The 23,508-nt window shown below is 45.3% G+C and overlaps 6 protein-coding genes across 6 annotated transcripts; 4 read left to right on the top strand and 2 right to left on the bottom strand.

Moving 5' to 3' along the window:
- Positions 1-2,237: 2,237 nt before the first annotated feature.
- YALI1_A19459g (uncharacterized protein) lies at positions 2,238-3,698 on the top strand (the record flags this gene model as incomplete). The annotated part of the gene is made up of 1 exon (XM_500209.2): positions 2,238-3,698. The coding sequence occupies one exon, from the start codon at positions 2,238-2,240 to the stop codon at positions 3,696-3,698; it is 1,461 nt and encodes a 486-aa protein (XP_500209.2).
- Positions 3,699-3,775: 77 nt separating this feature from the next.
- On the top strand, positions 3,776-4,040 carry YALI1_A19441g (uncharacterized protein; the record flags this gene model as incomplete). The annotated part of the gene is made up of 2 exons (XM_068281873.1): positions 3,776-3,905; positions 3,949-4,040. The coding sequence occupies 2 exons, from the start codon at positions 3,776-3,778 to the stop codon at positions 4,038-4,040; spliced, it is 222 nt and encodes a 73-aa protein (XP_068137974.1).
- Positions 4,041-4,165: 125 nt separating this feature from the next.
- Positions 4,166-5,296, bottom strand: YALI1_A19428g (uncharacterized protein; the record flags this gene model as incomplete). The annotated part of the gene is made up of 1 exon (XM_500208.3): positions 4,166-5,296. One exon carries the CDS (start codon positions 5,294-5,296, stop codon positions 4,166-4,168), a length of 1,131 nt encoding a protein of 376 aa, XP_500208.3.
- Positions 5,297-5,814: 518 nt separating this feature from the next.
- YALI1_A19419g (uncharacterized protein) lies at positions 5,815-6,165 on the bottom strand (the record flags this gene model as incomplete). Its single annotated transcript, XM_500207.4, has 1 exon — positions 5,815-6,165. The coding sequence occupies one exon, from the start codon at positions 6,163-6,165 to the stop codon at positions 5,815-5,817; it is 351 nt and encodes a 116-aa protein (XP_500207.3).
- Positions 6,166-8,275: 2,110 nt separating this feature from the next.
- On the top strand, positions 8,276-9,274 carry YALI1_A19398g (uncharacterized protein; the record flags this gene model as incomplete). Its single annotated transcript, XM_500206.3, has 1 exon — positions 8,276-9,274. The coding sequence occupies one exon, from the start codon at positions 8,276-8,278 to the stop codon at positions 9,272-9,274; it is 999 nt and encodes a 332-aa protein (XP_500206.2).
- A 13,842-nt stretch (positions 9,275-23,116) lies between these two features.
- On the top strand, positions 23,117-23,508 carry YALI1_A19249g (uncharacterized protein; the record flags this gene model as incomplete). The annotated part of the gene is made up of 2 exons (XM_068281872.1): positions 23,117-23,187; positions 23,235-23,508. The coding sequence occupies 2 exons, from the start codon at positions 23,117-23,119 to the stop codon at positions 23,506-23,508; spliced, it is 345 nt and encodes a 114-aa protein (XP_068137973.1).

Genomic DNA, 23,508 nt, shown 5'->3' with positions numbered 1-23,508 from the left:
CCCACAGATGAGTTGAGTGGTATTGATTGCCACCTGCTTAGTCATACATGGGCTGGGGGTGTCATGGATCTGGACTGTTGATGACATGCGATTAACTGGCGGTATGGGCATCTGGGAGACGTGCAAATGATACCATTGGATATGGAAATATATGGCTCTTGATATGGTATTCTGGAGTTGAAGGAGTACCTCTGCTAAAGAGAACGGGTGAGGTTGTGAGACGAATAAGTGAGCTGGAGGGTAACGAAAGAGTCAGAAGTGGATTAGATGAGATTCGGAGTTGGTTGAAAGAGTCAGTTGGCCAATATTACCCCAGGATGTTCTTCTACGGTACAGTACATACTCGTTCAGTATCCAACTGAAAGCTGACTGATGGTGACGAACAAACAGCACCTTATAAGAGGGATAAGGACACGCCGAGAGATGATAAACTGATTGAAATGGGCATGAAAAGAAGGACGGATTTGTCAGATTTCCAATATCTCCTCTGTGGCGTGAGATAGATTCGTTGCTATTTGATAGACGACTGATGTATGTATAGTAGCCAGAAATGCCCGTTTAAGGAATTTTTCCGTTCCAATAATGCACTTGTAGACTTGACACCCGCTCTGTTTGTTACCTCCATCTTTTTTTTTGACCCAGGTCACACTACAAGTACTGCACTGTAGTAAAAGTTTTACTAACTGATCGTTACTTTTTGCCATGAGACAAGGGATTGGAGAGGGCTTCTAATGAGGCCAGTTTTGCCAATATGACGATAATTTTTTGACTGATCGAGAGCTATTGATTTGCTGATTCCAACCATAGTCTTTTCTAGTTTGTTGAGCCACCATTCTGTCCGTTGCATACGCCTTTTTATGTTCCTCCAATATGACGTAATTGTCATCTCTAAAAAACATCTTATTCCAATATTGACCATATAGGCCTTCCAAACAACTGGTATAGAAAGGGGTCAAAATGGCCGCGTTGCTCGAAACCTGTGCAATTCAATTTTCAAAATATATATAAAATCGACTCTTATCAAATCGGGGGTTTTCCCGATTCCAATCTATTTTACTCGATTTTTCTAATTCTGCCCGATATCACATCGTATCCAAGTGTATTGTACTCGCTCGTACATACTCGTACTCGTACTCGTCAAGACATCTGAAACACGTCACCCAAAGACAACAAAAGACACCAGCCAGTGCCGAGACAAGAGGCAGATGGTGCTTCTCTCAGGTACATGTGGAAATTGTGCAATCGGAGTTCTACAGAGTACAAGTACCGCTGGTTGTGCCACTTGTAGTACAACTGTTCTCTCTTGCTCTCCTGTATAGCAGGGTATATATACTCTCCAAGTGCAATACCACCATGTTCCCGCATGAGAGTCGTCAAAAATATACAGATTACACCCATCGGAAGGAGTCACGTGACCTCCACACACTCATCCCCCCACCCCAACGGACTTGTCCCGCTCTTTCTGGCTTATCTCCTAATCTCAAGAAGCGCGCCGAGTTGCTCGTATGTGGGAGGGTTGCCATTGTGGATGCATGGGGTATGCGTGGCTGGGATGTGTTTTCTGTTAGGGTAAGTGGGTCGTGACAGGATGTACTTAGGGCTGAGGGTTACGCGGGGACTTGGGGAAGAAATGGCGGGGCGGAAATCTCCGGCAATGGGCTCCGATTGGCAATTGACCTGGAAAAGCCGTTTTTCCGCCGCTTTTGGGCCTCTACAACCGGTGTTATGAACATGAGCTCATCTTATCGTGTTGGAGGGTAGATTGCCGCACCTGCAGGAGAGTGTGTTTAGAATGGGCTGTGGGGGTCCCAGCGCGATTCTGAAAAGAGAAATCAGGAGAGAAAAATTGGGCGAGTATTTTGGCGGGGTTTCTCTGTCTCTAGCGCGTCTACAAGTCCCTCTTTGGACCCCCTTCAAGGCCCTCCACAGCACGCCATGCATGCGCAACTTTAAAATCAAAACAAGTTTGGCGATATCTAGTGAACTCGTACTCTGAGACGACTTGACCAGACGACATACTGATACAAGTTGAACGTGCGACCCTCAGTTGGAGACACAGACGACGTGACGCAGACACAAACCGACGTTACATAAACAGCGCGACAGCACAACACCCCCGAGTTTACACCAAACACTTTTAACCAGCCTAGTCGAGACGAAATCCACCAGAAAAAAAGTACTCGTCCGTGGTTATACGACACAAACACCGACCATCATCACATATCCAGTTGCACACAATGTCGAAACTCACCGTCAACACGGACCTCAGCGACTCGGAGGACGAGGTGCTGCAGAAAAACGAAGAGTCGCTGGACGACTACTGTCCCGGAGGCTACCATCCCGTGAAGATCGGCGAGAAGTTTGCCAACGGCCGCTACGTGATTGTGCGCAAGCTGGGCTGGGGACACTTCTCGACCGTGTGGCTCGCGCGGGATACGCAGAACAACGACCGCCACGTGGCCATGAAGGTGGTGCGGTCGGCTTCCCACTACACAGAGACGGCCATTGACGAAATCAAAATGCTGGAGCGGGTGAGCAGCAAGAACCCCGACCATCCAGGCAAGGCCCATGTCGTGGGCCTGTACGACAGCTTCAAGCACGTGGGCCCCAACGGCACACACTACTGCATGGTGTTTGAGGTGCTGGGCGAAAATCTGCTGGGTCTCATTCGACGACACCAGTTTGCCGGCATCCCCGTCAAGCTCGTCAAGCAGATCACAAAGCAGGTGTTGCTGGGCCTGGACTACCTGCACCGCGAATGCGGCATTGTGCACACCGACCTCAAACCTGAAAACGTGCTCATTGAGATTGGCGACGTGGAGAAGATGCTTAAGCTGGCCGAGGAGGAGGATCGCGCGGCGGTCGAGACGAAAAAGACCAAACCCGGGTCCAGAACCGGTCGTAGATCGCGACGACAATCTCTCATCACCGGCTCCCAGCCACTCCCTTCTCCTCTGCGCTCCAACGCGTCCTTCTTCAACGATCTCACCATGACCAAGATGGTGGAGGAGGTTCGACTCGACGACGACCACGAGAAAAAGACCAGCAACCAGCTGTCCAAGAGCCCCACATCGGTATCGCCCACCAAGCCGAGAACCGCGCTGGCCGAGGAGCTCATCAGCGTCAAAATCGTCGATCTCGGCAACGCGTGCTGGGTCGAGCATCACTTCACCAACGACATCCAGACGCGACAGTACCGGTCACCCGAGGTGCTGCTGGGCTCGTTCTGGGGCGCCAGCAGCGATATCTGGTCCATGTCGTGTTTGGTGTTTGAGCTATTGACCGGCGACTATTTGTTCGAGCCCCAGACCGGCTCCAAGTACTCCAAGGACGACGACCACATTGCGCAGATCATCGAGTTGCTCGGCAAGATCCCTACCAGCGTGCTGCAGACCGGCAAATGGACGTCAGAGTACTTCAACGACAAGGGCGAGCTCAAGAAGATCTCCAAGCTGAAGGACTGGCCACTGGAGGCAGTTCTGCATGAGAAATACAACCATAGCAAGGAGGAGGCCAAGTTGCTGGCCAGCTTTCTGCTGCCAATGCTGCAGATGGATCCCCAACAGCGAGCCGATGCGGGCGGCATGAGCAATCATCGGTATTTGGACGATGCCAGTGGTCTGTCTGATATCAAGGTGGATCGAAAGTGTGGCAGGAGTGGTATTGATATTGTTGGATGGGCCAGTGAAGCCAAGTAACCGAACGAGTGCTTAGCACGAGGGAGGATGCTGGGGCGCCATACTAAAACTGTCGCTCATGAGCAGCAGCAAATTGAATGGGTGGGTGGACTGAACTACTGATAAAGTTGGGTAGGGTCTCTATTATCTCTACTCTTGTGACATCTTTTAGAGTCGTGGTTAGACTCTCCCCCCTTTCCCTCCCCCTCATTCAGATATCACCACAAGGTAAAACTACGTTAGAGTAGTGTTTGTGGTGATGAGGAAGAAGATAGAGAGATGCAAGGAGGCATACAAGACGGTACGTATGTACAAACAGATTTGTATAGTATAATAGGAAAGAGACGGACCAGGCCCGAGTAGTTTGGCTGTTGATTAGATTGATGAAAAAGTGTTGTGAGCCGAATGACAGACTGACTGTGCGCTCACATTCTACATCCCTTCTTTAAAATAAATATATAATATGTACGAATGGGTCAAGTTCACGGTCATGCTCCCAAAGTAATCAACGAGTCCTCGGCCTTGTCGTCCTCTGGACAAATGAATTTGTGTTTGAAAATGTCAAAATCGTCATCTTCATCTGACGAAGGGTCCGAGGCATCCGAAGGAATATCTTCATCGGGACCTAGTCCTAGTCGTCGTCTGATTCTGTCTTCTTGGGAAATTAACATGGACTTGGGCTTTGTGTCTGGCTTAGTACGTGACATGTTTCTGAACTTTTCCAGCCGTTCTGAAACAACAGTGTCAACTTCTGTGGTCATGTCTTCTGCATCTTGCACGTGATGGGTGGTGGTTGCTTGAACGGCAGCAGGTTCCGGTTGTTCCGCGGACGCCTCCACCTTGGGCTTCTTTGCGACGTTGGTGTTGTCCTTCTTGAACTTGTCTTCAACCAGCTTGGAGACACTCTTTTTCGTAAAAACAGGCTCCTCATCGTCGTCATCGTCATGGTTCACCTGAAGCTTTCGTTTTGGCTTCTTCGGTTTATCACGTGAACCAGACTTGTTTTCACGTGAGTCCGCGTCGGCGCCCGCGTCGGCGCCCGCCTTTTGTGTCTCTTGCACCAGCCCTCCTCCCAGCACTATCTCCACGTTCTGCACCGTTTGAACGTACATCGGGTATCCATCTTCGGTCAATTCTCCTCGAGCGATATCTTGGGCGTTGTAAATAGTGTCTCCGGTGATTTTTCCAATCACAGTTCCGCTGAAGGGGATTTCTTTGAGAGCAATAAAGAACTCCGTGGTGGCAGAATTGGGGACCCGTCGGTTGTTCTCGGTGTATTCGCTAGCCATGGCCAAGTAGCCTCGTTTGAGTTTGATTCGGGTATGTGGTTCGTCTTTAAGCTTAGGGTAGCTGTTTGTGTTGTTTCCAGCCTCCTGTTGGCCACATTGGATCAGTTCTCCCGGCAGCACTCGGTAGAACGGCTTTGAGTCGTAGTATCCGGACTTGCAGAGCTGCAGGAAGCGTGTACATGCCAGCGGCACCTCTTTGGCAAATAATTCCGCCTCAATGGGGCCTTTAGTGGTCGTCAGCACCACCTTGGCGGTCGTTTGGGGCTCCATGGTGGTGATGTAAAAGTGGTGATGGCAGCTTTGGAGGTGGAAAAGACGTGCATGAGACATGTGTCTAATAATAGGTAGGGTAACTCAGGGTAGTTGGGAGATTAGTTGAAGTGACTGAGGAGGTTATTAAGAGTTTGTTGAGGACATCTGGGACGGGGTATTGTGGGCGGTGTAGTGATGATAGTGATTAATTGGCTTAATTGTCATGAGGTAGTTGTTAGTGGAGGGTTGGGGATGAAGTAGGATATTTTTCAAGTATATGGCATCTATATTAAGTGATTTAGGTGATGTTTTTGGGGCTACGTTACGATGAGACGTATTTGGTGGGGACGATGAGATGTATAGGGGCTGCTAGAACTCATTTGTTAACTGAAATTGGGGCATATATAGGTATCAGAGGCTTTTTCGTGGCCATCAACTATCATTCGAACAGCTTTTAGTGACATGTTGATACTTCACTGTTCCAGTTTGGTCGGGAGCCAGATCAAAAGAGCCAGTCAGGGACTGAGTGTGAGTCTGGAAAGTGGACAGAGTGGCAATAATCATCCACATGTGCCTCGCACTTGACACTTGACACCTCACACAACTCTCTCAACCCCCTCATCAAACAACTCCTCTGCGCCGACCAAAACCACTCGTGAAACAACATGTTCTCTTGTAGTCGAGTGTCGCACGAGCGGAATCACTGGATACGAGTCTTGGGTTGACACAGAACCATACGACTGGGGTCTGGACTCGGTTTCGTCCTCGGCCGCCTCGGGAGCATTTGGTATGTTGGTCTCAGAAGCATTGGTAGTGGTGGGCGTGTTGGTATCGGTTTGGGTATCTATGGTTCTTTGGGTAACGTTTTTGGGAATCACGGGCTGGGTGTTGGTCACCCACTTGACTAGTCGGCTCGCGAGCTGCTGGATCTGCAGTTTCCAGTCCATTGTAGCGGTGTAGGGTGGTACTGTAGCGTGATAGCGAAGTCTTGGATTGTGTTTGTTATGATGAAGAAATATGCTCACTATTTAGAGGAGGGGGGTTTAAGTTAGTTGGAGAAATGGAAGGGGTAATTTGGGGTCTATCTAGAATGGTCATTATTGGTGCCAGCGAGTTTGTAGAAAGATGAATCTGATGCTGGAGAGTAAAAGAACCGAGTTATGTACTTTTACGTGCCACGATCCAACCCCATTGTCTCCAGAAATACATCTTGGTGGCTCGTCTAAATATTAGCTCTCGAGCATCTTTTATTTAGCCGCCGGTCTAGCCGTCTACCAGAAGTTGAGATCACTGGCGAAAGGGCAACATGTTCAAAGTATGGGGGAATGCTTGGTACCAGAAGAGAGCCCGTGTTTTGGGGCGTATAGTGTTGTTTTATATTTGCTTTACCACTCTACCACTTCTGTGGTCCAAATTATAAAATGAATATACAGAGTAAAATGAATAAACAGTAAAGTGAATAAACAGAGTAAAGTGAATAAACTGAGTAAAATGAATAAAAATGTATCAGAGAATAAAAAGAGAATAAAACAGAACAAAACAAAACAGAACAAAACAAAACAAAACAGAACAAAAGAAACAAAAAACTCGCAGCAACAAGACACCAAATACAAGTACAAAACAGTACATACAGTAACCAATAAAAGCTCCAATAAACAAGCCCTGCATGAGTCGGATAATCATATTGGCCACCTGCAACCTACATTCTCCTGGCGATGGCGAAGCAGACATTTGTTGAGCAGTGGATGAGCTCATGAGCTCATGAGTGAAACTTTTTTGGAACAGATATTTTCATGAAACAGATTTTACTCTGACTATATATAACTTTTACAAGTACAGCACAGTAGAGTATCTACAAGTAGTGTAATATATACTCTAGATATATATATATAGACTTGGTCATACTATACCTAACGCCGAAATCCGATGGCCAACGCAGCGACCAATGCCATTCAACCCACCAATTCCACATCGACCAAAAGCAGGGGCAAAAATAAAAGTCCGCTATATTCAGTATACACTACAAGGACCCATTTCCTTGTCCTCATGCTCGCTTATCAGCACTTGTCTGGGCGATATAGTCTTGGCGTCGGAGAAGTGAGCTACATTGTAGTGGTGTACTGTACGTACGTTGGTATGGTATGGTTCAATCTATGTTCTGTAGTATGTTCCATCCATTGTAGCTACTGTACTCCTTTTAGTAGTACGACAGTACACTCCCATTTGTAGTACAGCACACACTGCTCCATGCTCCATGCTCCATGGTCCTTCCTCCTTCCTCCGTCCTCCTTCCTCCTTCCTCCGTCCTCCTTCCTCCATGCTCCGTCCTCCATCCGTCCTCCATCCCTCCGTCCTCCCTCCGTCCTCCCTCCCTCACCACTCACATGATTGAAGATCACATGAGAGGCAGTGCAAAACATACACCCCGACCCCAAGCCCCATTGCTTCCAACTCCGCCTCGCAACACTCCGCCCCAAAAGGTGAGCTCCAAAACTCCCGAAACTCCCCTTGTGGAAAAAGGTTCACCGGTTCGGGATTTACAACTGACCTGGGGTACAGCTGCAGAGACACAGCAAGCGGCCAGAACGGAGTATCCAACGGCGCGGGGACGGGCGGCGGGGTCATGTGACCGCGAGATTCGGCGTCGTCTCGGCCCCACGGTTCGATTCGTACCCCATTCCTGCGGTTTTGCGTCTCTCTGTCGCTCCTCTTTCGCCCCAGATGGTGTCCAGATAGCCTCCTTCTAGACGTCAGCCGCGCGGATTAGACGTTCGATTTACGCCGCATGATGCGTCTATATATACACGTGGATACGAGATGCAAACTCTGTTTCTCCCCCTCCCCTCAGTTACATGGAGCCAGTTGTTGGTCTTAGTGGGCTTGGCCAGGTATATATATATGTGTGGTACTGAAGTTGGCACAGACACAGTCTAATCAGTGAGCAACAGAGATCAAATCGACTCACCACTCTTGACCGACTCTTGACCGACCCACCAACCACTCACCAACCACTCACCAACCACTCACCAAAGCAACTCTTGACCTAGACTCATTCCCATGTCTCTCGTAATTGCCACCCTTGTATCCACCGTGATTGCAGCCGGCATTCCTGCCAACGTTGTGGTTCGACAGAATCCCAACATCCCCAACTTGCCCAACATGCCCTCGGAGCTGGCGGGTCTTCTGGACGGAGTCAACATACCTGCTGACATGGCAGGGCTTCTGGGCGCCACCAACGTGGCTGGACTGGCCGGACTGCTCAACGCTGAAGATATGCAGCACGTCAGCGAGGCTCTCCAGTGGGCCGGAGACTCGGAACGAATGTTCAACGACCCCCGATACCAGTCGCTTCAGAGCATTGTGCTGTCCCCCGAATTCTCCACCATGAACGAACAGGAGATGCGAAGCGTCAATCAGGCCATTGGGTCCATCGCGGCCGAGTATCACTCCAATAACCCCGCCTGGCGCACCCGGAGCGACTGGGGGGACGACGACGACGATAACGATGACGACGATACGCGAACCTTTAACCCCGCCATGGTGGCCACCGGAGCCGGTAGCAGAACTACTGGTGCCTCCAGAAATGATGACGACGACGACGACGATACGCGAACCTTTAACCCCACCGTGGTGGCCACCGCAACTGGTAGCAGCACTACTGGTTCCCCCAGAAGTGACGATGACGACGACGACGATGATGATGACGTCAACGAGAAGGCTAACTCTCAGAGTGTAGCCGTGAGCGGCCCCGGTAGTGCCCCTGCTGCCTCGGCCACTGGTGCTGCCTCTTCGGCTGGCCAGGCTGGTTCTACGGCCGCCTCTGCCGCCTCTTCTGCCGCCTCTGCCGCCTCTTCTGCCGCCTCTGCCGCCTCTTCTGCTGCCACCTCTGCCACTGCCGCAGTTGGTTCTGCCGCCGATTCTGCTGCGGCCTCTGCCACCGCCGCAGTTGGTTCTGCCACCGATTCTGCTGCGGCCTCTGCTACCGGCAATGTTGGTGTTTCCAATGGCGTTCCCATGGCCGGTGCCGCCATTGTTTTTGTTGCTGCTCTTCTTTAGGGAACATTTCTATAATGTTATGTATTTACAGTGTCGTTTGCTACCGTAGTTTAGTGACCCGTTGTTTACTCCTTCAGCCTTCCATGAACACTTCATTCAACAGCCATCAGTTCCCGGGTGACACATCACACTCGGTTCTCAGAGACGGACAAATCGCTCCTCCCACCGGCGAAACCGATGTGCAGCTCTTCACCACCTTTTGTGCTCTCAACGAATCTCTTGTAGCAACACAGAAGCGCCTGGAGAATCTCCAACAACAGATTCAGCAGGAAGTGCACAAACTGGAGAAGACGAAACAGCATTATCGCCAGCTCAGGGAGATTAACAGGGAGTTGATAGCGGGGGAGGGAAGGACAAGAGAGCAGGCAATGGACAGGGAGCAGGCAAAGGAGAGGGGTAAACTGGAACCCATTCCAAGAGGGTGGCTCAAGGAGAATAATTACCATATGGAACGATATCAATAGAGCCGCTCTCCTGGTATGGGTGTGATGGGCTCTTATGGTGTCAATTGGGCTGTATCGTAGCTACATCAAGTATCTATGGAGGAATATGGTTCCCTCGGTCTACAAGAGGTAACCCAGAGTTGAAAGAAGATGGTCAGTTGGCCAAAGACTCTGTCGAGTATCATTCATTTCGAACATCTTGTTTGTGACATCATGGGTAACTCAGACTGTATATGCTACAATAATGTCAACTAGAGCTTAACTAAATGGGAATCTGAGAATTGTGCAGAATCGCCTACCTGTCTAGATATGGGAACAAAATACAACAATTTTAAAACATATCTGATTATAGTGAACATCCTGTTCATTCTGAACGTATTCCTGTATCAATGGAATGTCTGGAACCTCGTTTTTGAACCCCCAGCAGAACTTTTTATCTAACTAAATCTTAAGTAATTTGAGAAAAATGGTGATGGGCTACATAGAATCCTGGAAATGGTAGGACATTCGATTTGCACGAGATATAGAGGATAAAATGAGAACATATAGAAGGTCTTGATAGGTTATAAATACATAAAAATCAATTTATTCTGTAAGGATATATATTATAAGATCAGAAATACTGCATCTGTTGTTTCAACTAAAACTTAACTATTATCAATATATACTCCAAGTAATAATGGAGGTCTTGATCAATACATGCTACAGTCCGCCTCATACCCGCCACAAAGAATAGTACAAGCAAAATGTTGACCAACTATTTATACACGCAAAAGGATCACCCAATGCCCCATTGAACACACCAAAGCCATGTATCCATGTAATTGTGGTGTCTCCAAGTTTCCTCTTAGCGACTATACAATATAGCAAAAGCAAAGATATCTATTTGAACGGTTAACAAGCAACAATAGAGCGAGAGACAGTAATAATCCTGTCTAATAACTTCAAAAGATCCAATAACTTCAAATTATCCGTTATCACTCTTCTCTTCCCCCCATATCTCCATTTACCAGTGTAATGGTAAGATGTTTGTGGGTCAGATCTGGACTTGCGATCACAGTGAACTGATTATCTAGTAACAAATACTTTCTACAGACGTAAAAACTACAAATATATTCATTTAGACTGTTCACGTGATTGCCTCATTGATCCAAGCCCACGTATTTCCCCAAACAATCGACTTGCTCCCGGTAGTACCAATCTGTCTCGGTTGGTCTCAGAGTCCCTTCAAGAAACGAATATTGGTAGAGAGACTCATGTTACCAAGCTATCCTTCGCGTGACTCCCCAAATACACGTGACTCCCCAAATACACGTGACTCCCCCAATCCACGTGCCAAAAACTCAAGATCTGATATCAAGGGACTGCATAATCAACTCCTTTCCAAAATAGTCAAAAACTGATATAAAGGCGAAAGACGCTTTATCATATTCACCAAGCAGTGTATAAGATGCCGAGACTTCTTTGTTATTGTTTACCGGTGCGGTGTAATACATTCTGCACTCCTGTCTATGCTCTACCACTGTCCAGCTCCTATGAGAGGGGCATCTACTGGACTATCAAGACCAATCAAACACATGGCGAGTTCTGAACATGAATTTTGTTTGCCAGATGACGTTACTGCTGCACGTCTTTCCATTGTCAAATCAGTTCCAAGTCACCAACTACATTCTTCCACTGTAACTGTATAGGTCTTCAATGATACATCTTCTAATTGGCCAAGGAGACAAGCCAGAAGTATGGGGAGTTCTGCAAAGGATTTAAAAATACGATTGAAACATATTAATATCTCAATTTTTATCTCAACCATCTCCTAATATGTTCTTGTTCGTATAGAATAGTGAGTTCCAGACCAGAGGTGATGAAGATCACAACTTTACCAATTGGGGGCATAATAATGAAAAAATTACTACACTTATAACTAGTACCATTATAAATAAACCTGACTTGTCCTCTTAGAAATTACTAGAAAATTGACAGAGATATGGGCAAAAGCAGAATTGTTATGATTTCTGACATTTAGACTTACTTAAATTGTTATCTAAATGCAACACAATACTTGACACTTTACTTAACTGGGGGAAGAATATGGGACTAAATGCCCCCCAATCACCGTTTACCACAAATAACAAACCGAGTTCCACCAGAACTCGAACTCTCTCATATATTATCATGTTTATTCTATTCCAATGTATCATGACGATCTGCAGATCATGGTGTGATTTGATACACTCTCGTCAAGACTTCTGACACTGTTTACCAGAGCGATAATGAAATTGTCTACAAAAATATAGAAAAAATGTGTATTTAAATCAATCACTTCAATATCTGAGACTGTCAATTATCTTTTCAGCCAGTTATCCCGTCACTTTTGGACTCTGGTACAACTCCAAAAGGTTGGGCAAAAAGTAACCAGAAAAAGCACACAAATAATTTGTTTTCTACCCGAAGAATTAAAAACTTTGGCCAGATACTAGTTGGACCGTCACGAGATATCCCGCACCACGTGACCTCCTCGTACTCTCTTTCTCTCTGGTCGTTGCTTTTTCCTTTTCTCAACTCTGAGTCAGTTGTTGGGCTCCTCTCTGTGCAAATATATGTATGCTGTGTTCTTTGCATGGTACATGAAGCAGCCAGAAAAGGGGTGAATAAAAGCGTGCGCTACGGCAATTATTGCACTATATATTTGAGACAACAATGAGTTGGTACCAACCAAGTACATTGTGCAGTTGTGCATGTTTAGGGTGTCCAGGAGAGGGTGTCTTTGAGGAGTCTTTGAGGCCTCAAAATTTACCAGAACACTATCAAAGTTCCTTGGTTGCTCATTGATCCAAGTCGGAGACGTTTGGTGAACTCCGGGTCATCACTCCTTCTCTCCTTCTTCTTCTGGAGGTCTTCTTCAACCCAACCTACAACACATGCGGCCATGTGCAAACAACGTAGGTTACTGTAGTCACACATGTCTACAGAGAAGATCCTGTTTGCTTTTTTTAGCCAATTATATGCATGGAAAGAATGTATTCATGGAATGCGAGTCTATGTGCTCTCTTGTGCTTCTCAAGAGGCTTCTATGTGCTCTTCTGCACAGATTCGTATTGTACTGTAACGTAACCTGCACAGGAATGAGCAGGGCCTGGTAAGAGTGGAACCACCTGTTTAATTTGTCTGTTGTTTGTTGTTTTTGCCCTGCACAGGCCGCATGGAAGCAGTTTGGTGCATGTCTGACTTGGAGCGACGCCCTGGAACATCTCTTGAGTTGACGAACTGTAGCTGTACTCGCTCGTACACAATGCGCTATACGGATAGAGAACAATGCAGCTTTGAAGGTATTGAACCACAAATGATGATAATCATCACGTATTATAATAAAAATCGCATATTATGAGCCCGTGATGGTCCATTGAGCCCGCTATCCTTTGTCTCACTCGTCTGGAACATGTCTCACTTGGGTTAGGGGGACACACGGAGGAGAGGTTTCGAGGGCTTCTACAAGGGTCTGTAAAGGCGGAGGAGTTGGTCATGTGATATAATTGGGGGAGTTTTAGTCATGTGGACTGTCAAAAACCTCCTCCTGGGTTTGTCCGGTTCTCATTTTGAGGTGTGGACACTCCCGATACTGCCCTATAGACACTCCAACTATTGGACATAATATGTGAATAACATGTGTGTTTGAATACGAGAAAAGGCATCCGCCGGCCCAGACAGCTATTATGCCCTGCATTAGTCGGATATTTGGCGCGTGTTTCATCGGAAACGTCATAATGGTGACATTACTGCTGCTTGCACTGCACTTGCCTGGTAGGTGCAGTGGTGGAACCTTGCCTGGGGGTTTGAGACACATACAGAGGACGAAGAAAGAAGGGGATTGGTTTTATTTGGTCGTTTATTTAGTATTTTCTGCTGCGGGCTCTCTGTTGGTCAGTAAGTTGAAACAGTTGTCAATTTTGTTAAAGAGCGAATGTTAAGTAATGGTTGTTGATAATCTGGGATTCTAGTTAGTTTATTGTTGGGAGAATATGTTTTCAAGTAATACTCAAGCAAAAATATAAGCAGACATTTCGTCGGTTTCAGAGACTTTTTTGGAGCTAGATGAACACAATTGTGTTAAATAGATGACTGAGAGAACAATGTACTCTTGGGAATATTGACAAACCTCTTCCACGTTGAGATAGAGAGAGTATCTCAAAGCACTTTTGTTAGACTCTGTCAACAGGGATATTAATTGTATAAAACTCTCTGTTGTGACAGTAAAAAGCTACCCAAGTCAATCAACCAACTACTTGCAACTCTTACAATTTATAAACGCTTCTTGTCTCCATCTCTTACGCGCCAAATCAACCTCGTTTGTTTGGTTGTCATTGATTGAAGTTCTAAACTTGATTGGTGAGCGAGTGGTATATAACGGTCTTGAAAGGTATTATTTGATTTTATTGAGCTTTTATTACTTGTAGTTACTCGTATGAATCGTGTATGCCAGTGCTACCGTTTCAAGATCTCGATCTTCGATATCCACCATGAATCTTTCAGAGACCTGCTGAAGAAAAAATGGGTTAGATGGAAGCATTGAAAGGGTTCTGACGGTCTGGGAAGTTAGAGATTGGTATGGTGTCACGATTATTCCAGATACTGAGCAAAGCAGTCTACATTTACGGACCATTAATCCCTTTTCCAGCTAATAAGGAGTTCATGAATGTCATTTGTGAAGAGACGATAGACGTAGCTCGTGGTGATAGAGACAGTGTAATTCGTGGACTGGATTCTGGACAGATGACTAAATGGTTCTGTATGACCGAGTTGTACAACATTCTAAACCCCTAGAACTATCTGAACCACTAGTACAGTTGCCGCTTTTATAGATAGTATCATTCTACAGTTGTAGGTTGATCATATGATATGATCTTTGATAATTTTGGCTGAAGTCAGTTGCCGGAAAAATGATGTTGGATCAGGTGGAAACTACGATATGTCCATCATTCTGAACTCGACTACATTTAGATAAGTTTCATGGCGACTTTTCGACTGATAATTGACGTATAGTACATACATACTATACAATTGAACATCAAGATTGGTTATTTACCGAAAAAACCCGCCACAAGTGTTCCGATTGAGCCGGTCATTTTTTCTGGCTGGCCGGTAATTTGTCTGACTATCAATGCTACACTTCCTTCTCCTTTCTACTGTGATTTCATAGTCTACCGATGTGGTAGATATTTGAATCTCCTCAAGATGCTTATTGAACAGAATACGACTCTTTTTGGCGGTTATTATTATTTACAGTGCATCAGATTGGAGAGTGGGTAGGTATTTATAACCAGAGGTCACCATTTGTCCTCTGAATTCGCCATTTGTGGGGTTTGGGCCCTTGTCTCTAGGTCTTTTCTGCTATAAGTCTGGGCGAAAGTACCATTCTGTTGGTATGGGGTGATGAGCTTCTGGATTGTCTGATTTTTGATTCCAACTAGTACCTCTAAGGAAATGGAAAAACGGAGGCCTCGAACCTCTTATTGTCTTTGCTGAATTGGTCAAAGGAGATTTTATTCAGCAGATGGCCACGAGGAGGAGCTGGCTCAAAAGAAGTTCAGCAATCGAAACGACTGCCTCCCTGGTTTGTTTGAGAAGCGGGATGAACATGTGACTCGAGGTCTGAACCAGGGTATTGTTCTTCCCTACCAGATGGACTTTCTGGTTCCAAAAGGAACTGGGTCAGCGGTTTTTTGGCAGCACTTGAAAGCATCTCAAGAGAAAGATATTTTCAGTTGATGGAGCAATAATTGTCAATGCTGACCTCAACTAAAACTATTCGTGTGTGTTGAAAATGAAGCAAAGAGGTCTCAGCCAGGTTTTCTGCCCTGAAGGAGGTTGGCTTTACTTCAGGTTCACAACATCTGATAGATGAACCCACAGTAGATCTGGTAGCACATTGTTACACGTCTACAACCATTGAGACCCTGAAGAATCGGTCCCCAGAAAGGGCTAGTCAGGGTGACTGCAACTGGCAGTATCTAACATTGACCAGCCTGACTATCCCTGACCTCCCTTGTCTGTCTACTCACCATTAGGAAAGGCTCCAACGACTCTGAAACGACGCTCACTCATTTCTCCAATAAGACTATGCATTTGTCATCCAGTACTTTGAATCTGTTTAGTCACGTTTGTAGATTTAAATGTCTTGGAGGCTGCTTATCTAGAGCTTTGGAATTCCAATTCAGTCTTCTCCACGACTCCACAACTAGTCATTGGATGTGTGTAGATATACAACAGATATATGAGTCGAAATGACCAAAAGTCGCAATAATCCTCCTCCATGATAAAAACCGACCTACCTTGTCATCTTACTCGAGATTCACCAACTAGAGATCCTCATGATCAATAAACTGGAACAGTCCACCAAATACCGATCTCTACCGAAAACGAACATCAAAAATCATCCATATAGCTCCCTGATCTCAACTCCCTGAACTCCCTGAACTTGTCAACCCCAAACTGCCGTCCCATGACGTCGTACCCGCAAACTACCCTGATCACGAGTTTTGATACGAGTTTTTCCAGCCCTCACGTGACTTCCAGCCCCTCACGTGACTTTCCAGCCCTCAGTGACTTCCAGCCCTCCCGTGACTTCGCACGTGTCTTCCAGCCCTCACGTGTCTTCCAGCCCTCGCGTGTCTTTCAGCCCTCACATGTCCGCATGCGGAAGACGATATTTGATCTCCAGTTTTTGGAGTGACCAGCAAAACACAAAAACGGGATATTTCAGATATCAAATTGAAGCAAAAACTCCGCTGAATCCCATTATCTCGTTTATTTCCCCATTTTCCCCACATTTGATTACGTCAGCACCAGTTTTGTGGTTTCATCTGAAATTAAGCGCAAGGTTTCCAACCTTAATTTAATCTAAAAGATCCAGCCCAACCCAGCGCCAGCCCGTATACCATCTATCAAGGGGTAGTTGGCTAGTGCGGAGTAACGTTGTATTCCGGGGAGTTTCGGAGTCCCGTGGAAGGACAATTGGTCACGTGGGAAGATAGTTGGTCACGTGGGGAATATAATTGGTCACGTGGGAAGATAATTGGTCACGTGGAAGGACAACGGGTCTGGTTGGTGAACGAATCAACAGTTTGATCTAGACCATCTGAATGATGAATTTGACCTGTTCACAATGAAATTTGCATCAGCCGCGACGTCCATTTGTGTATGTTACTTTGTCACCATCTGTGGTGGAGTGTCTCCCGGTGCTGATGACATGGTATCATCTGTTAAGGGCGATGTCGGTCTAGGATGCCATTCGTTAAAGGTAACCACTAGCGATTCAAAGACTTGTGACAATGTTACAACCACTCGTGATACCCCCCTTGTCTGATTCGAGCTACCACTAGCCGCGTCCCAATGGTCTTGAGAGGAGCTTGACCTCAGTCTCCTTTTGGAGTGCATAATCTAGCATCTAACGTACAATAAATGCGCCGGGTTTTTGTCAGGTGCAGTTCAGGTCACGTGAAGGAAAGATACGGAGCTGGTAGGTTGATTTTGGGAGCTCATCTTAGGTGAATTTACCAGATGATACTGTTTGACTGATGTTTGATTGTCTGAGCGCGATTTTCTGAGCGTGTTGTCTGAGAGTGATTTTCTGAGGGTAATTGTCTGATAGACACATTTCTACGTGCCTGAGTACAAGTACTATACTTGATCACAGCTGTGGAACCCGTGGTACGACTAACCACGTGCTGACACGATAAACGTCACGTTTGGTGCCTGTTTCAGCTGACACTAGCCCTGGCCTTGGGTTTGGCACTAACTTGAGAACAAGAGCCCACATGTCGCCAGGGTTACACAGCATCAATGTTTCAGCAATTCGGTGCGATTGGTATGGTACGATATGGCACGATTCAACACGGTAAGCAATGACATGACATCATGTGATACGACACGGGTACCAGGTTATGCCGGTACGATTTACGAGTCAAGTCTGATTAACTGGAAGGTTGATTGGTGCGGTACCAGATGACCGTTCGGTGCGGATCTGCTAGCAGCGTCGGTCTCTTTGGTCATAATGACAATGACTAAAGTATAGTAGTCGGAGCTGTTCGATCAATTACTGTTCTCATTATGATAATGGTTCTCATGTGTCCACTCCTGATTCAACAGTCAAGTTCGGAGGAGTATCTGCGGTCATGCCCTGGGGATTTGAAAAGACATTTTTGACATTTTTGACAGTGAAATAAGAGTATAAGGAAAAATCAAAGAAATAAAATAGAAATATACTGTCAGTTGCTTCATCCCTGTAATCGGCGATGGGGAAGACAAATAATGTTACGGCCCAAAATATGCCAATACCAGAAACCGCCAGAAATATCTTTTTTTGTTGGCCGAAACGTCAGTTTTCCGACGCCGTATCCGCTAATTAGGGTTACGGACCGCGCGAAGCGAATACGATAAGCGAGAGGTAGTCTTCTGAACTTCAATGGTAGTGAAAGTCACATGAATAGGAGTGGATAGTAACGGTGGTCACGTGATGGGAATAACACTACAGACCTAAGGGAGGATGTTTATGGACCTGGATATTGTATTTTAGTTGGTAGCAGTTCGGATGCAATATAGAATAGAAATCAACATGATTGAAGAAGATCGAAAAAGATTGACCATCTTTTCAACTTCGTTTACACTAGTGGAAAGTGGCAAATAAAAATTTCATTTTGAATGCAAATGTACTTCATCCGGGTTGAAACTCGGAGAGTAAATAAACTGACAACGCGGAGTCCAATGGTTATGTTTTTGGATGTAGTGCATTGATAATTCACCGGGAATGATTTGATACCGATAACACAATCACAACAGTTATTTACTCTGCAATCAGATTACGGAAAGCTTTTCAAAATTGGTGCACATGTCTTTCTGCAGAATCATTCAAACCGTTTGCTCTACAACCACGAATAGTGGTCAAAATTCCGCCCAATAAAAAGAATACTACTCTAAATCTCTTGAAACCAATGTATCTCTTACAAATGAAGTCTCAAAAATGACTTCCCCCCTCCCCCCCCAGTACTGTACCAACAAATCGGTATCCACTGCACCAAGGATCCGTGAAGAGCTGGATCGCACACCAAGGATCCGGTAAGCGCGGGATTCGCGGTTATAGGATTCCAAGACCTTCATTGATCTTTGAAAAACCCTCCGCCAATCACCACCTTATCTCTAGATGTAACTACCAATCGATCCATTCCGTCCAACAAGGGTCAACAAATGCAGAGTCTAAGCCGAGACAAGTCGAGACAAGTCTAGACACAGGGTTGCAATTGTATCTGAGACTAGACCAGCTGCTTGTTACGACAACTGGAATTAGTGGATATTATCCCCGGCTTCTTGATTGTCTTTCTATTGTCTTTTTTGGACAGTTTAACGAGCAGGATCAATGGTCTAAGGAGTCACTTAAAGGTGATTGATGGTAATATATTAATGGCTTGGAAGGGGCAAAAATACAAGATCAAGGATTGATAATAGCACTTAGGATGATATTTCGAACTAAACAGTGTCCTTAGATCAGATTCAGATCGATTCCCAACTGGGAAACGAACATAGTGTTTTGACCAGAATGGACAACGTGGTAGAATGACCGACTGAAGAGGGAGACTTGGACTTATGTTACAGCTGAGTTCAAATAACTCTGAATGACATGCTAGAAATTTCTGATATGGTACCGACCCCGGTTCTAACCTTTCCCCGACAATTCCGATTCCACCGATTATCTCAGTAATTCAAACAGCTACCCGAATCTGTATAAAACCCCGAAAAGTTCCAAAAAAGCACAAAACCACCACCAATTATACCCCAGTTGCTCTAATCAACTTTTGGTCATACTATCCCCCAGTTATCCCCAAGAATGTGCCACCCACAGCGGGTAGGCACACCCTTGACGTAATATCAGTCTGGCGTAATATCTGCTACAAAAACTAGTCATACGTGCTTGGTGTGCATATTAAAAGGGTCTCAGCAAGTTTAAACGAGTCTTTGATTCATTGTAGACTCAACAGTATCCACCCCAAGGGCGATGCTTACTAATCCAATAACAGCTGATATAGATTCATCTAACTTGCACAATAACGACGGTAGAATGAAACGTGTTATACCAATGAACTTCCCTGATAACTACGCTTACGGCAATTTTACTAACAAAATCCTGACTTCAATAATAATATGTTTTACCCTGCACCCGAATCAAGCAGGGACTCTACCCGATAATACCACTATGTGTTCGAATATTATTCCCCAAACGGAAGAGAGCACTAAAAATGGTGAGAATCGCTGGTATAAAGACTTTAGAAAGCTCTGGAACCTCTACAACAATGTCATTATTCCCAAAAGAGCAACTTTTTGTACTTTAGACATTTGACTAAGAATCCGTCATCACATTCGCCACTAGGAGTATCTGGGGCAGTGAAAGACTCTCGGCAATTTTTTAACAAGTGGATTAGACATCGGTTATACCATGGGGAACTTTCCCTTTGCCAATTTATTCTAATTTCCACCGTTGAGTTTTTTCTCCATTTTTCCCCGTTAATCCGGTTTAATGTGTCCTAAATAAAAATGCCGTCTTATTCCCCTAAACCCAATCCAGCTGTTCACCAAGTCAAAAGTCCAGCGACAGAGCCTTTCCAAACCTCAAAAGTGACCCGCCCCTGTCTGTTATTGGCCCCTGCTTTCTATTGCTGTCAAAAAGTGACTCGCTCCTTTCTGCTATTGGTTCCTGGCGAGTTAGAGGTGCAAATCAGGGCCTAGAGACGTTAGACTGCAGTCTGTGACACTCCAAATGCTTTGTATCTTGCCAATTGGCCTGCTGCTATCACGCACACAAGGTCAATAGTGTTTGACAGGTGTCAGCATGGTCTATGACTGAGTTGATGGTAAGTTTTTGTCAGAGGTAGTTCCGAAAAAACATATATATGCCAGCCAACTTATTAGAACGAGACGGATACAATGGCAGAGTCTGTGAGGTTGTAGAGTTACTATTGAGTGAGTTAGGTATGGGTGAAGTTGCAGTAAGGGATGGCACTGGAAACAGGTCAAAGTCAATGAGTAAAATCAACTAAAGAAAACAATTTTGGGTAAAAAAAACAATCTATATCATCATCTTATCATGGTCTCACCATCCCACTCAACTCCAAGAATTAATATCAAATACTTTTGATATTCCAATATTCAAAACTACTGGGCATGAAGCCGGCAATTTGAGCGCGCCTCTCGCGAAATTATTATAGCTCCACGGTGACGTGGATCAAACACCTGTGCCAAGAATGCCGGTTTTACAACTTCTTGACGTTTTAATGACAATAACCGACGATATGTCTAGGCAGAAATACGACATGGTTCAGATTGATGGAAACCAGACAGAAAATCGATCCAGTAAAAGGATGGATATGAATCCCCACAGTTTGAAGAGCACATAATCAAAGTCCAAATCTCAATATGGCTCCTATTAAGCCCAGTAGAAAATCCCAAAGTTTTGGTATGCACTAGCATCTGAAACGGTCTAATACAGATGTGGACTATTTTTGGTCCATGGAAACTGTCTTATTTCAGGCTGTGTTACATAATACTGGAGTAGCGTGTATTTTTCGCGACTTTGACACGTTTCGACACCTCCACACAATAGTTTTAGACTGGGCATGCCCTGCTACTGGTATGGGTGGAGTTTTCAACCAACAGGGGCGGGTCTAAGAGGGTCTAAGACCACCTATTGGAGTTAGTCTGAGCTCCTTATAGTGGATTTGTGTTTCTAGAAGGCGATTTGGGGCAGTTAGCAGATCTTGGGATTAAATATCAAGGATTATTTTTAATAGTGAGCAGATGAGCTGGAAAAATCCGACATAAAATTCAAAAGTAAATCTGGAGAATCCAGAGGCACTAAATTGATCTCTGGAGCTGGAAAAATGGCCAAATTCGCCCCGATCTAACCAATATTATCCCCAACAATCCCATTCTCCAGCACCTTTCTAGATCATATTAAGAAATTTCTATGGATATTTTCATGTATTTTTTTCTACTCACTGTGTAGAATAAATGACACCAAGTGGGTCTGAAAAGCAGCCAGCATGAGAGATTGATGAGGAAATGTCCAGATTCACTTCCTACGGACGGCTCATTGGATTATTATGCCACGGAGAACCTCTGGGCTCTTTCTGGGCTAGTCTGTTCTGGACAATAAGTTCCAGGGTGCAGTAATGGGCAGTAGAGAGGTTAGTGGAAAGTTGACAATGGGTTTAGACTGCCGAGTAGGTGTTTGAGGTGCTACTTGTAGTAATGCAGCTTTTGTGGTTGGGCGAATGTAGTGGCCGAGGGGTTGAAAATACATGGGAAAAGGAAAAAAATTGAAAAATTGGAAAAATTGGAAAACGGTGTAAAAAAAAAAAATGAAAGAAGAAGAGTAAATCATAATTTAATTTCGTTTGAAAATTTGACAGAATTACCCCATTTCGTCAAAATGACGGCACTTTCACCCTCCTTCATCAGTTCTACTCTGACACATGTCATGGTCTCTACTGTTAGATACAGCATACCCTACATCTCTGGCTGGAGAAACCCTAGACAGAATCAAACAAAATCATCTCATTCTAAATCACATTACAATCATATTCCTCTTTTGAAAATTCCAATTCAGGCAATATTCACCAACCTTCACCGACACTCCCACAATCTGTACTGGTTCAAAATAAGCTCGGTTAATTTTTTTAAGCGAGTCGTAATTCCAGTATCGTACTAAATCCACACTAGGGAACCTCCAGCTCGGTTTTTGTTGCTCAGATAAGCTTTAAATTGCTACCCAACAGTATTAGACGTGTTAAGAACCAATATTTCTTTTTTTTCCCTTCCTCAAACACCCCAGTATCCCGCTAGTAGTGTCGTCTGACACCCAACTCCAAACTCCGAGAGGTCCGACATCCTAAACCTTATTTAAACTATGCCTGCACCGAAATGTTAAAAAATCCATCTTTTGAATTTTCCACCATCACACGCCAGCCCAGGAATTGTGTAGAAAATTGATCAAAAAATGGAGACAAAAATTTGACGGATGGACGGTAAATGTGGTTTTTTTTTGGCGCTCATAAATTATACAAATTTGGGTAGATACAGTTGAAAATCGTTCGAAAATCGTTCAGAAGAATTAAAAATAATAAAATAAAATCAAATCAAACCAAAGCCTCAAATTTACCTTACCTTACCGCACCCCCACCACCACCCCCCACCTTTTCGCTGCACCTGCGTCTGTGTAACTTAACTCTCTGCTTCGGTTTGTGTCACCTACTTTTTTACTCACACAAAAACAAAAGGCACAAAAAAACAACGGCCCTGACACACCCATGATTGCTACGCAGGCCGCTAGACGACCAGACCGACCAGTCTGTCCAGGATGCGGCGGTCCCTGTCATCACGTGACCCGCGATATTATGCCATGGTGCTGTCAGCTGGCCGAACGGAAGAGTGGACACAGAGAGACGAGGGAGGTCTGAGAGGAAATCAAAGCGCAGCAATGGAATCAGTCGATTGAGAAGAATCGAACGATGTTATTATTTATTGCGTCTGGGTGGTCTTTTCGTCGTTTGTGCCGTTCTCTTTCCTTTCCGTCTTGTGTGCTGTTTGTGTCACTATCCAGGTGGCATAATATCGGGGTGCGCGGGTGGTGTCAATGCGTATCAATTGGGCAGCGATCGCGAAGCATCTGTCTACAGCGTATCGGATAACCTCCGCGGCAGTCGATGCGGTTCAGTGACTAGGGAGAGTGACACTAGTTGGGTGTGGTGA

The sequence above is a fragment of the Yarrowia lipolytica genome, chromosome 1A, assembly GCF_001761485.1.
Source record: "Yarrowia lipolytica chromosome 1A, complete sequence".
NCBI lineage: Eukaryota > Fungi > Ascomycota > Dipodascomycetes > Dipodascales > Yarrowia > Yarrowia lipolytica.
Note: the sequence above shows the minus strand (reverse complement) of the source record. Positions and strands in the feature narration are given on the sequence as shown.